The 17,394-nt window shown below is 42.1% G+C and overlaps 1 protein-coding gene across 1 annotated transcript; it reads left to right on the forward strand.

Moving 5' to 3' along the window:
- Positions 1-310: 310 nt before the first annotated feature.
- On the forward strand, positions 311-17,376 carry LOC119742184. Its single transcript, XM_038218224.1, has 4 exons — positions 311-519; positions 3,373-3,578; positions 6,273-6,395; positions 15,623-17,376. The coding sequence occupies exons 1-4, from the start codon at positions 311-313 to the stop codon at positions 16,189-16,191; spliced, it is 1,107 nt and encodes a 368-aa protein (XP_038074152.1). The 3' UTR covers positions 16,192-17,376.
- Positions 17,377-17,394: the final 18 nt, after the last annotated feature.

Genomic DNA, 17,394 nt, shown 5'->3' on the forward strand with positions numbered 1-17,394 from the left:
ATATGAACATAAATGCTAATTTTGATACTTACCCGAATGAAAAATGAAATGGTCCCCGTCTCTTCCAGTGGTTAATTAAGCCTGCCTCGAAATCACTTCTGCAAAAGACAAAGTTGCACTCCCGCGAATGGAAACAAGAGACCCTCCAAAATTCCTCCCGAAAGTTCTCATGCCCGAACTTTTCCTGCCGCTGTATAAAAGGAACCAGATGCGACACCCACGCGTCAGAAATCTTTGTACCTTTGGATGATCAGGACACATCGAGTCTGATTTTTCTTTATTTTGGTCATCTGTTTATCCGGGAGTAACCATGGATATTTTGAAGGGCAACAAGACGATCGATCAGGGGATGGAGACTCCTCAGGAGTTCGCTCATCGAATCATGAAGATGATCAACTCGGCGACAATGACTGTGGCCCTCAGCCTGGGAGTGGAGACGGGCCTACTTAAGATCATGGGAGATTTACAAGAACCTTCGACCAGTTCACAGATTGCACAGAGGGCGGGACTCAAAGAAAGGTAAATGTTCTTTGTAAAATGAGGGTTTTATCGAACTCTCATCAACCTGCGGCGGACGATTCACGTCAACTCAACTGTCTCATCGAATGATATTACCTAATATTTGTGTTCTCCTTGAAGCACTCCAATAAGCAGCCTCTTCCGAGGTGGTAAGTGCAACGATTTCTTGTTTGAAATACAATAGTACTCTCACGAGGTTTAAAAACCTTTGAGAATGAAGCAAGAAATACATATGAAGCCGAAGTTACAAATGACAGACTGCAGTAGATAATGAGTCTGCATTATCTCGTCACCAAAACCTAATAACAGTTTTAGCAAAATTAGCATTCCAAACCTATTCACGATTCCCGTCAAAATGGTTTGTACGTGTATATAGTGTTTTTTTATGTTTTATTTTTGGTGGGAGACTTTTTGCCATTGTGATACCCTTCTTAAGCCAGGGATGTTTTAGAATTTTACGCTTTAGCCAACAGGCCAACAATGTTTAAGAATTGATATACATGTACCGCTTCCAACCACTTGAAAGATTAAATAAGAGGAGTGCACGAGGGTCAAGACCAAATTAGGGGTTGAAATATCACCCGAAAGTGAAACTTGCCGACTGCACCGGGCGCACTATTTTAGGCCAAGGAATATTCTGAACAATTTAATATTCTTTCCAGCGCGCAAGATTTTAGCTATGTTCTCTTGTCTGGTCATAATAAAAACGCCATTGATTTATTAGTTTATGGCTGAAATTGCCTGAGATATTCCCAGTCCAGGCGTAGTGCTGAACAATCTATAGAGTTCACCTCCAGTGGATGAAAAAAAAACACGCTTTGCGCGTCATAAGTATTTGTGAACCTGTTGTAAAAGTTGGTTCATTTTTAAGTCAAGATTTCAGGAGTGGCGTAGCTAAGTTCCCCCCCCCCCCCCTCACTCAGAGATGTCAAAATTATCTCTCTCTTTTCTAAACAAACAATGCATTGAGAGCCAAAATAAGAAGTTCACGACAAGTTTGCAAGTGTCCCCTTCAAATTGAACCATATAGGCCTACTTACGTGCCGCAGCTTGCTTTTGGCAGTGAAATATCTACAGGACAAATTTCAAGTTACTTTAACTTGAGGGAAAAGAGAAAAAAATAATTGGATACGGTTATTGCATCGTAAACTGCATACGGTAATGCATCAACACGAAGAGACTGTCCGAGTTTGCTGACCGAGTTACTGTCCACAGATGGGCAGCCACCCGAACATTTCAGGGCAACGTCTGACGCAGTATACCGCGCAGATCCATAATATATAAGATGGAAACGACGGCCCGATTGTAACTATAGGCAGGGATCCAAATGGGTAACGATTAAAACTGAATCGAAGTCCCAGTTAATTTACTTTGATTGTGATTATCGCAGGAGTGTTTTAATGATAAATATATAAATACATAAGTATTTAAATAAAGACATAGGGTTTTTTTTTGCATATCTTTCTTTTCATTCATCATTCGTCAAAGATAAATAGCTTTATCATGGTCAGTATTGATTGATATTTTATGGCTTTTTATTCAGTCATAGCAAATGAAAAGGTTAGCCGTGCCTATCATACCCATGACCACCTCAAACAGGCGTCTCGAACATTGAAGGATCAAGGACGGATCCAGGACATGGGGGGAATTATGTTCCCCCAAAAAAGTTGATTCAAAAATTTACGGCGTGGGGTTCGGGTCCCTCTTTCTATATGCTGTGGTGCGATCTGAAGCAATTTCTGACCACTTTAAATATATATATTTTTAAACAAAAGATGGTGGTGCACACAATGGCTGCCTATTTTGTGACTTCAATTAAAAAGATCCACCGTTGTGAAGGATTGGGTTTGATTTGTCACGTGACAACATTCCAAAATCCAAGTAAATATTGCGCCCAGTTCAGGAAACGCCAAAAACCAATATGTCGCACTTTTGGGGGATGGAAGAGTGTTGGGGTGTTAGACATGTACATTACTCCATGGTCAAGGATTTTTATAATGTAATGTTCGGGGAAATTAATTACATTTTGGAAAGGAAATCAGATTTGGTAGAAATAATTGTGCGTTCTTGCTCTTCTTTATTGGATTTTTCTATTTTGTTAAGGAATACCTTGTCTTATAAGAAGTGTGTATTCTTGGATTGACAATAACTTGGCAATGGGTATCAATTCGTCCCTCAGTCACTGCTGCGTTATTGCATGACATCCAGGATTCGTCACGTGCACAAACATACAAATTTCTCTTTTCTTGTAAGCCTAAATAGGCAAGCAGTATCGCAGAGCTTAAATGGTATTGTACCGTCACGTTCAATGTGCTGAATACAATTTCAAACTTTGTAACTTTGAAACACTTTGTCAATACCGATTGCTTCTTAAGTGGGGTAAACGCCTCATCTCCAAAGAAATCCCCCAACAATAAGTAGGGGAGGGGGGCAAGAGCCATGAATGAATCAATGAATGAATTTCTCATGATGTACAAAATGTACGTCGAAAATCTACATGCAAAATAAACTGAAGGCCCCACAAACCTCTCTTTAGACATCATGTTTTTGAGTAACATTCTGGTAGTCATGAGTGATCCTGTGTCACGGTCAATTACCTTGCTTGCACATAAACGGCAAGAACCATGATGAATTGAGGTTACCCGGAGACATGAGGGCTGTACCGGGAGGGTTGCTGGAAATGACATTTCCTGTAGCCTGGCATGTTGCCCCCATTGGGAACAAGTCCAATGTGCCTTGGAGGAAATGTCTCAATTCCTTCGGTCACGTGGGATGTAACATGATCCTATTTGCCGTGCGGTGATAATGGGTATGTCTTCTTGTGACTATCTCATACGTCACGTATGCTTGCAGGTACGTAAGGGAGTGGTTAGGGGCGATGGTTGTCGGCCGAATTGTGGACGTCGACCCGATTGAGGACACGTACTATGTGCCGCCGGAGAGACGCCCGTTTCTGGTGGACGGGCCAATGAATGTTGTCGCCTTCAGCCGACTGATTCCGATGTTGTGCGAAGCCTATGATAGCGTGGCCGAGTGTTTCCGAAGAGACGGGCCCTCGGGTAAGTGTGACGTCTTCGTGATGTCAATCCTGGCGTCATTGGTGTAGCTGTACTGGGTTTCGCGGACGCGCTTAATGCGTACCTGTCGAGGAAATGTGTTATGACGTGCCGCGCAACTTGATTGCGCAATTAAATGTGGCATGTGCAGAGCATGCGCGGATCCCCCTCCCCCCCCCCCCCCCAGTTTTACCCAAGTGCCCCTCTTGCTGACATAAATGTGCCCCGAGCATAAATGTGCCCCCCTCGAGATGAAAACAAAACTTGCCCTAAAATTTCGGATAATTTGTTTTCAGCAACCATTTCCCAAAATGGTATAGAGAGTTCTGATATGAACGAGGAATATGAAAACCAAACCCCAAATCATTACAATGCGCCCTGAAAATGAGCACATAATGGGTAGTTTGCATAATGGCTGGTTTTGAAGAGCGCCCAATATTTTGGAAGATGGTGCCAGGCCAGCCCCCCCCCCCCCCCCCCCCCCCACCCACTATTTGAATTTACGCAGGCCAAGTATCCCCCTGCACAAAATTCCTGGATTCCTTGGCGGGGCGGGGGACATGGAGGCAGGGGCACCCTTTAAAGCATGCACTGCTCGGAATTCGGAGGCAACTTAGTAAAACTGAAAACTGAGCGTTTAACTGTTAAAAACCCATTGAATGTCCCCTCCAGAAAATCATCGCTTCCCCAAAGTGCTCCCGACAATTCGACCACGTCAGTGACGACACTATGTAACGCTATTGCGTAAAGGTTCATAGAATCGGCTGCTGATATAATGAAATAAAGCCAAATGAAACAAGTATACAATACAATTACATTTTTAAAAAGACATAGCAAGGAATGAAAGATGACATAGCAAGGAATGAAAGAAAACGTATGCCCATGTGCTGATTGCCTTGTAATAGCGGTCATGCACCTGTTGACCTTAACCCTGACTAAATGCTGAACACTAAGCCGGTGTACCACACATGGCCGAGCTTAATCGCCCCTCACAAAACACCCCTGTGCTTCCCACAAACCAGCCGGCTTGATCTCACCTGATCACATTTCACGCCTCATTAAGACATTTATCCCTCAAGAAAGGAGGCGTTGAAATGTGTCCGACCAGGTGACTCAGGCCCCCCAACAAAATCCCTTGTCCCGAAGAATGATTCTTTCAAGCGCAGGGACCTGTCTGAAAAGAACCCAATTTTTCTAAGTCAACAATTTTCTGTTATTACGGGGGTTGCTGCACTTGTGGCGTTAAGAACTTCTGGAGAGCTAGTGTACGAAGGGAAGAAAACACCTTTGTTGGTAAACAGAATGCATTGAATCACGCTGGTTTGCTATTCGAAATATGCGATGTCGGTAACCCGAGTAATGTCATTTCCTAAGTCTTATAAGGCCTATTTTTCCCCGAAACATGAAATTTCTTCGCGTTAGTCATGTTTAATCAAGCTGTACTTTTCAATGAAAATCAAGATCTGTTTTTATTTCCGACTCATGGCTGTGGAGGGTTTTAAGGAAAGTAGAGTCCGTGAACCAATCCGTCAACAGCTGACGCATTTTCATTAAAGTGACTGTAATTGGTTGCAAAAAGTGTGATTGCTGCAGTGTCCCAACCACACTATACCAGAACCCGGCTGATGACATATGCTGTAACCACCCATCCCCAACACCTTTACACGAGGACCATCCTGAGGGTTAAAACTGCGGTTTTATCAACGCCACTGGCATATAATCCGCATAACAGATGTGAAATACAGGGGAACACAAAGCCCTGGAATTAGCCCGACCCTCCCCACTAAGACCCCCAAACATCCCAGAGGCTCGACTGAGGATTACGAGTTGCGCCTCCCAGGTGGGATCACATCAGCACAATGCGCTTGAACTCACCGCGCGGTACTTTCATTTCAACGAAATTCTCGGTAAAGTCGTTTAATTTCGGCATTCTTGTGCGGGAGAAGGCCGAGGTTGTGTTGGGTCTTTTCCACGCAGCTCTTCCAAATCCGAATGAACAATATTGTGTAACCTTTTCGTGATTCAGAAGTTTGTCCGCAAAATAGTTTACAAATTCCTTAGAATTGTTACTTTGTTTCCGAGACCACGGTACGTGTCGACAACTTGTTGCTCATTAAGCCCGAACTATGGTTGGGTCGATGGATAGACTGTACGGAATGCTTCGGCCACTGTACTTAAGTAGAGGCCTACACCAACCTACATAGGACCTATGAAACAACATGGTATAACAGCATGAATTAAAATAGCGGGAAAATTACGTTTTGGGGATAACGTGCCTCATCCCCCAGTGATTTTGACAGTGATTTGGCATGAGAAGTGGGAGTCAGGTTGGCGTACCGGTACTTTCCTCGCCTTCCACCGCTGTGACCCGGGTTCGAATCCCGCCTGGGCCAATATGTGGATTGGGTTTTCAGTCCCTGCCTGATTCCGTGGGTTTTCCCCAGAATATTCTTCTGGGCTTTTCCTTCCACCTCTAAAACTGTAACTTCTTCTCGTTGTCTTCTCTCCATTTATCTATCCTGTTATTGGCGCTTACGCTGTTGGATGTGGCTGAAATAAAATAAACTTTGTACAATGTAATTGGAATTCACACGCTGTAGCCAATTTTCTTGTGTGGTCTTAAACCTTCCCCCTCTTTTCATGAGGCCATTGATCCGCCCATTATACGACAATGTTTTTTGGTGGTGTTTATTACAGGTGTGAGCTATACCAAATACGGCAAATTTCACCAGTTCATGGACCACATGTCCAACATGCTCCACAATACTACACTTATCCCTGACGTGGTTCCCTCCATCCCTGGTCTTGTGCCAAAGCTTGGTGAGTACAGAATATAACCTGATTGTGTTCTCTCTCAAAGGAACCGTACCAGTAGTTAGGAGATTGGCAAACTTTGAAGAGGATGGTCATCCAATAGACCGCTTGCAGACGCGATCGATAATTGACGCACGATGGTGCACGAGGCCATGTTATGGGACAAAATGTGCATGGATAGATACACGCCTGTCCCACAACATGGCGTCGCGCGCCTTCGCGCGTCGATTATCGAACGCATCTGCAAGCGTTCTATGGACCGATCCAGTAAGCACCGTCCCATGGTGTTCTGACCAATCACAGCCGTGATTTATGTCCGACGTGCGTGCACGAAAGTCCGACATGCGTGCACGCGCGTATGATGCGCGCAGCAGGAAAATGCAGTGTGGCATTGGAGAGGAGCACGTGTTGATTTGCCCAGTGCGCAGTGTGCGGGGCTTACTGGATCGGTCCATTTAGGGACAGGCCGGGGTACTGATTAATTTCACTATACCGGGTTTAAAAATAAAAAAAGGTAAGTCAGGAGTAATGGGTAATATGTAAAGTTATGAACTTGACTACTGTCAAAGTGGTCCCAGTCACTGATGACAGAGCACCATTGATTGCAAAACAAAGGTCAACAAATCTCTGTTTCTAAGTTTGCTGAATTAAGTGGTGGATTAAGCTGTCGGATGAATGCGCTGACGGTGTGCACACACAGTGCATTAAAAAGGGTGTGTTAGAGATGTTGGTGCATTTAAGGTACATAATAATGTTGTTCATGAGTGATTAAATATTCCAGAGGTTTTGTTTATCATCACAAACACCTCTTTTGCAAATTTGCCTGTTTCAGTGGTAAATTGAGCTGTCCAAAAAAGTGCGCAGCCGCAATGGATTACGTGTTGAATGGGGGAAGAAAGACATTGTTTGAGCATAAATGGAGTATCGTGTTTCATGATTAAATCACTCATGTCGAAGATTGGTTTGTTTAGTCATTAAAATAATAACTACCGGTTGTAAAATTGTACTCAAAACATAGCTTGGGAATCGGCCCAACTTAATGGCTTTGGCAATGCCCATTGCAAGCTGTTTTAAAGATTTTTGAAATTGGATTGCTAGTTTGTGATTAAAACATCATCATAATATTTGGAATGATGGATTATTTATGGACAACATGATGTACTATTTTAAACAACATCTACACCATACCCCTTTTTAACACACTCGTAACGACAGCGCATTCTTCAGAAAGCGCCATTTATTCGACTTGGACAAGTCGAACAGGGGAGGGAGGTTACTTTCCCCGCCTTCCACTGCTGTGACCCGGGTTCGAATCCCGCCTGGGCCAATACGTGGATTGGGTTTTCAGTCCCTACCTGATTCCGTGGGTTTTCCCTAGACTATTCTTCTGGGCTTTTCCTCCCACCTCTAAAACTGTAATTTCTTCTCACTGTCTTCTCTCTACAAGTTTCGTCAGGCTTTCGGGTTACAGTGCATATAGGGAACTTTTGAGGAATCCTCGGTTTCATTACCAGAAAGAAATCAAATATAAAGTTTGTTTGGCCTTTGTTTTGCAATCAATGATGTTCAGTCATCAGTGACTGAAAAGATGTTAATAAGGTATAAATTGCAAGCTGAAGAACCATCTTTTAAGATGGAACCACTTTGACATTGTAGACATCCTAACTTTTATATATTAGCACATTGTTTTGGGATTACCTTTTGTATACACACGTATATATGGTGTAATCTAACGGGCATGTGACTGTGTGTAGGTACTACGCAGAGACTTAAAGTCATCCATTGTTTCTTTTGGAGGACTGAAAGAGTTTTGTAAACATCTGACAACTGACACACTCTTTTGACAAATTGTCTGAGCTTTAAATATATCGAGTCTTTTTCTGAGTCCGACAAGAAAACGAATGGTATAATATAAGAACTAAGCATAGCCTAGTATCGCCTTTCAGTATTCGGGCGTGAGTATTCAGGGGAAAAAGGTAGCCTATGCTAAACTGTACAAGAAATTGCAACAGGACTTTAATTTTGACTCTTTTGCGAAATATAGTTGAGCATTTCTTGCATACCTATGTCAGCTGTGTGTCCAAACACATTCCTACTCGTTCAACGTACTCAATCAAAATAGGCCCCAGTCCTGATGTTTGATATAGTGTTCCGCTTCGTAAAGACCGATTCATTCGTCACACAAAAACGTCAGGAACATTCGCTGCGAATTTCGCTGGAGTTGAATGTGTTCAACTGTTGCGAATTTGCAGCGCGAATAATTGCCTTGACGTCACCAAATCGCGTTCGCGCTCGATTTCGCGCCGAGTATGAACCGGTGTAGCATGAATTACCAACCTCGTCCCCAGTGCTTCCTTTATTTCCAACCGCGTTTCCAATAGTAAGCCCTGGATAGGAAACTTTCTTCCTGTATCCTGATTCGATACCGCAATTGACTAGAAATGGACTTTTATCGTGTACTTGGTGTTGTTAATCAAAACGTGCAGTACGTGTTTTCCCGATCATTCGTCCACGCCTTCTCGAAAATACTCGTTTCCTTTCAAGTTTGTTCATATTAATATGAAATGTGATACTACATGTTGTATCAATCAGATCGTAACAGTTTAAATAAATCGTGTTTTTTTTAACTCACGCCATGCTCGCGCTGCGACGAATTGACTCTGTTTTTACCCCAGACACCGCATACAAAAACAAGCGCTAATGTAACGCACATGCAGGCACCAGACTATTCCTCATTTGCATACGTGTTCAAAAATCTTGCACATGCAAATGATCCAATACCAGGGTGAGAGAGCAGGTAGTGGTGGGCACGTACTGCTCAACACCCTGGGTACGAGGTTGATGAAATACGGACTCATTGGTGGTATTGCTCATGCTCATGCATAGATAATTAGGAGAGGGACCGGTCACGTGAGAGGGTTTTACCAATAAAAGGGGAAAAGAGTCCGATTTTCATATGACACTTGGCCCTCCACAATCTTTTACATTATCTAGAATATTAAAGGAACAAATTATTTCATTCACTCACAATTAAAGCTCAGCGAATCATATATAGGGCCTAGGTTTTAATGGAGTGTAGAACAAATGGGATTTCAGTACCTTTCATCTCCACCGGGAAGAAACATTTGCAGCAGCCGGCACAATTGCTCCAAATGACCATAGTCTTTAACATGTGCCCGATAGGAGTTCACATTGTATTCATTGGAGTCACGTGTTTTAACATTAATGTCCTAGGCCTTGTCACACGTATCATAAAATTAATATCCTTTCCAGTTTGAAATTGCATTGATTGCATTTCAGTCGGACATAAGGTGACTGTAGTTATGGCGCTTAATACTTCGAATTATTTCACGATTATTCTGCCAGTAAATAAAGTATTTCGTCGAAAACCCCAGTTGTAACTTCCTGTTAATTTACTCGGCATTTTGTATGCACCTTCCCTTGATATATGAACCCAAAAACGATCAGATCTGAGCCAGATGGTACATACAGTTTGAGTGCACTATAAAATGAAATAGTTTCCATGAATTATCGCTTTGGCCAATTACACCCAAATGAAAGGGATCCGGTTTTCAAGGTCGAGGCACGATGTAGCGTCATTTACGGGCCTGTAAATCGAAAGGCCTCACACAACTTCCCGTGCCACATTTGTGTTTTCACCAGTGAGTTTTGGGAGAGATTTCAGCAATAAACACGCGGGTGGACGTGCATTGGGTGGCACGAAACGTCAGGTAACAGTCTAACGAACGACACACAAGGGACGCCGTCAAAATAAAAATCCACCGGTCAAGAGCCACCAATGACGGCAGTATAGCCCTAATTATATACAAATCACATCGCTTTGTTTTGCCTCGGAGAAGGGGGGTTGTTCGGACACCAACGAAATGATGGTATTGGTGAAAGATGGGCCGTGTCGAGCGGCAAGCGGGCAGGCCGTAAATTCACGGTTCGTGGGCTAATGACGACCCTTAACAAGCTTGGGTATGCCGTTTGTCATCGTAATCTGCAATCGATCTAAGTGGTTGACGAAAGTATAAGATCCAGTAAACGTGTCCTCTGACATATCAGAGCGTGCCACACACAGACAGACTGCAAATGTGACCTACTCTTCCAAAATTAGGCCAAAGACGACGCAAAAAGCACTGACAGCAGTAAGCCAAAAACTGTGGAGGTACAACAGTAACACACGATTACTTAAAACTAATGCAACAAACTAATTGTTATTCTTTAATCTTGGTCAAGTCTAGGCCTACACTTAAACTTAAAGAAAGTTGGGCAAAAGGGTTGAAATTGTGCACAATGTTGGTCAACATACCAACTGCCGTGGGTCTCGGTATCGCCCAATGGAAGCCGGCAAAAGGGGTGATATTTATCATTTAATAACTCGTGAAGAAGGCTTTTCTCCACATTTTTACTGCACACCATAATGGACAGGAACCTTATTAATAAACGTCGGGCTTGAAAAGATTGACAGATATTGCAAACGCTAGTATGCCAACTTTCAAAAGTGCACGTAGCCAGGCCTATTTTTCCAATTTCAACGAAAAGTAATGAGCACATCACAACGATTTTTAGCACATACTTGCATCATTATGAATATGAGGGAAGTAAACCCTGAAAGTTTCATGAAGATACGGTCTTCTAAACGGGAGAAATTAATTTTCAAAATTTCGCCCGCAAACGTGAACATGTGTGTGTACATGTAGTTTCATTCAAAATGAAGTGTTACGTAACCTTTAGAAATCGCCCTTAGCAACCACATGACTATATACAGACGCTAATTTCGAACCTGCCGAAACTTTCTGATTACTTTCCCCACTCCCAGTGGCACACATCTACACTCACATATGTTGTTGACCTAAGACTTCTCATATTCGGACCATCAGAAACGATTAAAAGACATCACTACGGTGTGGTTATTTCACCCGGCCCACATCTCACCATAATAAGATAATTGCCAATGATAATCCTTGTGAAATAAAAATTGTCACGTGCCAATGTGGCCCACCAGACCGGCGTTTATCTCCGGTTTCAGTAGAATGAAACGACTGAGAATATTTGTATTACCCCTGGATGGGATGCTAGTCCATAGCAGGTAACTCCCCAACTAATTCAGGTATCCATTCATACTCCTGAGAGAGGCAACAGTGGGGGTAAAGTGGCTTGTCTATGGCCAACAGCTGGATTTGAACCCCTGACCCTCTGATCACGAGTCACGAACCCTAACCACTAGGCCACACTTCCTGCAGTCCCCGATTGACTTTCTTAAGACTTCTTTTGTTTGCATACTATTGCTTCTTGCATTAGTCCTTTAAGAAATCCTCTCATTTAATTCGGACACGGTTTTTAAACAATTGAAAGAACTTTTATAACTCTGTTCTTTTGTTGGTCTCTCTTTCATCCAAGGAGTGCAAGCTCATTCTGTTGGAGCGAAAATTCATACCATCCGAAGCAAGGGACCAGACCATTTAGAGTGAAGTTCATTCACCCGAATAGATCGAGTTTCGTTTCTCGCTTGAGTTCCCACTGAAGTGATTATATTTTTTCAAAGTATTTCATCTTAAATTGTTTGGTCCCTAACTTCACTCTTTGAAAATAAGGGAATTGTTCACCGTGTTTTTTTCTTCAGTTTGTTGGGGTTTTTTTTTTTGGGGGGGGGGGGGGTTTGGGGGGGGGCGGGTTTGAGAGGGAAAAATCCCAACACTTTTGTCCTCGTGACAAATTTTGTTTTAAAAAAGGCATTTGTTGCCCCCATGTCTTCGGAGTTGGCATTTTCTTAAGTTTGTTTTGTTTTGATCATATTGCTATGGTCACATGGGATATCGGTGACATTAATGTTTTGTGTGCAGACACTCATATCCATGGAACCGACCTACTTCATCGTGCTTGAGTCTAGCCGGTGGTATCATTATAAATGTTCGTTATGAAACGATGTTTATCGGAGACTCAACGTTATACATGGCCTGGGAGTGCCGGCCGCGCCTATCCACTGACGCATCTCAAAAATGTTAACAGGTTTTTGAGTTTTGTGCCAAGAACTACCACGAAATGATTTAGGGGGAACGTCTGGATGGACAATGTTGGATACCCAATGCCGATTATATTTTAACACATGATATTATGCAATATGAAAACTAGATGGGAATAATGGGGTCGGGTTAACTACAAGGCAAAAATAATGTTATGTGATGTTCGGTTGTTGTTTAAGAAAACACACTCACTTCCGCCACCCGTCTTCTTCTTTTTTGTAAATAAAATTTAATAAAAAAAAGAGGGCGGACAAACTGTGTCATCTAATCGTTTAATTCAGAAATCTTACGAATCTGTGGTTTAGAATCGAGGAATCAACAGCTACTGATGTTTTGAAAATAAATACTTTCATGAATATCAATATGTTCTGTATGACAAGTACCATTGAGATAAGCGTTGATAACATTTTCACTTTAAAAAAAAGTTGGGCGCTAAAAAAATACTGTTGGGCAATGTTATTTGGCCAAGATTGGAATGAAAGCTACCTCATTGTTGGTTAATCCGGGCAAAACTTGACCAACCATTGCGGAGAATTTGCCCAAGAGTGTCTGGATCAAATGCTGCAATTGTCAGGATTTTTTTATTGACAATTGTCTATGTAAAAAGACAGTAAAAATTCAACATATTAAAAGGATTCTGTAGATATTTTGCTGGACATACAGGCCTAGGGCCTATAAGATAAATTATATAAATACAGGAATGAGAAATGGTTCTTGGGAGTTTTACGAGGAGAGAAACGTGAGGATAAGGAATCTATCATTCACCGTACCACCCTTTGAACACAAACAGTGTACACGGGCGTCGCCAGGATTTTTTCCAGCGGGGGCATAACATATTTGTCCCCCCAAAATCCTGTATTTCTCAACATTTATCAGTTTTAGAGGGGCAGGGAAATTCCCCCCCCCCCCCCACATTAAATTTACTATGACTTCGCGCCTCTTTTTCTTTTCTTTTTTTTTTTTTTTTTTTTTTTTTTTTTTGATGCGTGCTTTGCCAAATTTCATTTTGGTGGAAGGGGCTGGGGTATATCTTTTGTTTTCTGGTAACCATACTTTTCTGTTTGGTGATGAGGCGCGTAATATTAATAAAAGCTTGGAATTGTAATACTGAACTGTAATATAGGAGTTGTGGTTCCTTGCCACAATGCATGATTACGCATTGATTCATCTTTAATTTAACCTCTCTGTTTTGGGGCAGTCATAATATACTCTGCGCCAACGCCGCCAAGTGAACTCTTTAGTGCATCTGATGCAAATTTCTGTCGTTTACGTCATCCACAATCAAAATTTATTGGCCTATTTAATTTCATTGTTATTATGGGTAAGGGTTGACCCTGACCTCAAACTTAATCCTAACTTTCGTCAGTGTGATCCGGTACCGAACTAGGCCACTGGTGACCTCTAATTTCGACGAACGTTCATTGGGCATATTTTGTTTATCCCGGGGTCACCACTTCCGCGTATGCGCGCGCATGGCGGGTGCGCACTGAATGTACGTACATCTATCATGGGTAGTGACATACCCACAATGCCTTGCGATGTCTGCGTTTCCCGTTGACAAGATGTTGGGAAATGGATTAGTGGTCAGGGCGTCCTTTGATGAATTCGCTGGGACGAGTTGGCACGTATACATGATAGAGAACCATGGAGTCTCTTTTAAAATTGGAATTTTCATTCCGTGCGCTTCTGAGTAGCGCGCTGTCATGTTGACATAACCGAGGCAAGAATGCTACGTGCTTCGAAAAAAATAAAGAAGTTACACCAACGCATCTTGATAATTTTGCTGGACGTGTTGGGGATCATTGAAAAACCAGCTGTGCTTTGATGTAGCTCAGCGAACTCCAAACGGTTGAATGCTTGGCGTATTAAAATGCATTAAAGTTCACAGCCTAATTAGCACGGTCGCCTTATAATGCTGACCTTGGTGGTCAGTCTTAATACGCTCCAGTTCCTACCTGATGGCATGAAACTAGGCATTTAATGCCTCGCGTAATCAAACTAGATCAGGGGCGCGTCCAAAGGTGGGTCACGGTAAGAAAGGGGGGCAGATATCCAGCTGCCAACACTATTTGGAGAGCCAGATTGGAAATTCATTTCGAAAGCAAATTGATGTGATTTTACCAAAGTGGGTGTTTGCTCTAGTTTTTCACTGGCGCGAAACGACCGGGAAAGTTTCTGGTCCGTGACGGACGGTCGCTGGTCACTAACTGCCGGGAGCCAGTCACGCAATGACGTAGGTCAGACTGCTAACCGCGTTGCATTCTGGGGTCGTTTGGGCCTTGTCCGAAACAGGCCACCGGAGCTATTGCCGTCCACTGTCAGCATGTGTCCAGATACCAGTCTCTCGACGTTGTTGCTGCGGGTATACAGGATACGTACGCGGCTCGGGAAAAAAAGTGGTGTATTAAATCAGTAAAATCACCATTTTGCTGACCAAATATTGCTGCATTCACATTGCTGCCCAATGGTGATTTAACAGGCGACTTTTTCCCAGCTGCATATACGCATATTCCGTACGTGTACCATTATTTTCTAATGATATCCCTATTAGAAATGGTGCGCGTACTGGATAAGCATGTGGCTTGGAAAAACATAGATATTCTTTCCAAGCCTACATGGGCCTGGTTTCATCTTCATTTTCGGGGAATTTTAAGGCCCCTTTCTTTGGACAGATTGGCTTCACACTCTGCTCCAGGAACATGTTATCTCATTACGGGCAAATGTTGTCGATGCTTGCTTTTTGGTTTAAGACATTATAAAGACCACATAATTGGAGACAAAGTTGGGAAAAGTTGTTTTGATTATTATCGCATATCTACACGCTAAACATTGTCTAATCTATGTAGGATTGTATCGTCTTCTTACGCGATATATTGTACGTACATGAAATAAAATGTTAATGTTATCAAGATAAACGTTTCAGAATTGCTCCATATTATAGCATAACAAACACTGTAAAAATTGTATTAAGAGTTTAAAAGCTTGATCTAAAACGCAGAGGGCCCTATCTTAAATTGTACCCACTTTTTCAAACGTTTAAATCTACGACATGTTTAGATTTGTGGACGTCGGTGACACGTTTAGGCATTGTACGAAAGCCTGTTAGCACGGGTATATTGTACAAGTGATTTTTAATAACACATCGTTCTTTATTAAATGTTTTCATATAAATATAGACCCTTCAACTATTTGCTTTATTTTTAGAATCTGGATGTGACTGTTTGGACGTTGGGTGTGGCCGGGGAAGGGCGGTGCTCCTCTTAGCCCAGAGGTTTCCAAGGAGTGTCTTCTATGGCATAGACATCTCAGATGAAGCCATCTCGTTTGCTCGGAACGAGGCTCAGCGTCTTAGTCTCTCCAACTGTCACTTCATCATCAAAGACGCCGCGTCTCTACCGGAGCGCTGGGTGGAACAGTTTGGCTTCATCATTTGCTTCGATGCCATGCACGATATGGCTCATCCGCGCATAGTGCTGAACGGTATCCACAGGGCACTTGCACCCGGTGGCATCTTCGGCATGCTAGAGCTCAACGTCCACAGCCACCCGTCCAAGAACATCGGGAACCCGCGGGCCGTCGACGGTTACGTCATCAGTATGATGCATTGCATGCCGGTCTCGCTGGGGTTCGAAGATGGGGCGGGGCTTGGTACCATGTGGGGCCGCGAGATGGCCGTGAAAATGTTAGAAGAAGTCGGATTCACTGACGTCAGCATGACGCCATCCAAGGATAAATTCAATTTGATTTACGTTGCCAAAAAGAAAATCGAATGATTTGTGACAACAAATAAAGAGTCATGTGAACACAATCGAGATTGCAACCTAATACCAACAAATTGAAATTTCTGAAAGAGGCATGTATTCAAGTGTTTCGTACCAAACATAATGTTAGTAATTGTTTATACAATAGGACAAAACACATCTAGCTGCCTTTCTAAAAGTGTATAGAATTCCGCTGAACTATTTATACCACATTGCCATGGCTCATTTGATAATGCTTGCTTTGTACAGAGTTTTGTTCCATATAACTGTATAAGAGTTTTGTAAAGTAACCAGCATTGCATTTGAGACAGTGCTCCATAATTATGTAACATTTTAAAATCATACATTCGAGGGGCTTAATGTATCTCTTTCAGTGCAGAAAGATAAAACCACGATTTTTGTTAAGAAAATGTAGACAAATATACATGCAAAGGTTAATTTGGAGTTGAACTTTTCACTTGATGACTTGTGCGCTACCAAGTGAAAAAAAATAAGAGTCAGCCAGAAACGGAGCTTTCAGTGGCTGCGTTTTGGTTATATCATAATTTGCTTCCTCAACTATGTCACTCACTTCAATTATGTTAGGTGATTTGGTTCATACTACATTTGACATGAATTCCCTATATATAATCATATACCCAATAGTGTACGTATGGCAACATCACGTGATTACAACAAACAGTGTACGGACATGCGGTTTTCACAAGGAAATTCAGCATGAAACAATATTCACCGTTGCTAAGTTGTATTTTGTTGAAATTTTTTTCAGTTAGAGGAAACATACAATTTTTTTTTTTGGCTTTGCTGCTTACGTAAAATATTTATTAAGTAAATGTAAATGTATGTAAACTTTGTCTTATTTCTGTTTAATACAACGTGTATAACCTTGCAGTAAGAATAAGTTTAAACCTTATCAATTATTTATTAAGATTACTTTAGTCATATACAACAAAAGAGGTACAAGCAACGACGTCTTTAGATTTTATTCGACTTTTATGGAGTCTTCTCTCTCCCCAAAATGGAAAACAAACCCCACAACATTTTCAAAGTGAAACTGTTCACTCCCTCGAGTAAAGTAGGGATGACCAATGTAATGAGGATTCATTTTCCATTCAGTTGGGAATTTATTCATGATTTTGATGAGATAACCCTCTGTTGGTATATGGCAGAGAATAAAGTTTGTTGATTTTCTCTAAATTACCTTTGCTGGCACCT

This window comes from Patiria miniata, unplaced genomic scaffold, assembly GCF_015706575.1.
Source record: "Patiria miniata isolate m_02_andy unplaced genomic scaffold, ASM1570657v1 HiC_scaffold_5, whole genome shotgun sequence".
Classification (NCBI taxonomy): domain Eukaryota; kingdom Metazoa; phylum Echinodermata; class Asteroidea; order Valvatida; family Asterinidae; genus Patiria; species Patiria miniata.

Bases quoted from the DNA above. Each gene is read 5' to 3' on its own strand.
- LOC119742184 (XM_038218224.1), top strand. From the start codon at position 311: ATGGATATTTTGAAGGGCAACAAGACGATCGATCAGGGGATGGAGACT. The intron at 3,579-6,272 runs GTAAGTGTGACG...TGTTTATTACAG, and splicing joins CCGAAGAGACGGGCCCTCGG to GTGTGAGCTATACCAAATAC. The intron at 6,396-15,622 runs GTGAGTACAGAA...CTTTATTTTTAG, and splicing joins TGGTCTTGTGCCAAAGCTTG to AATCTGGATGTGACTGTTTG.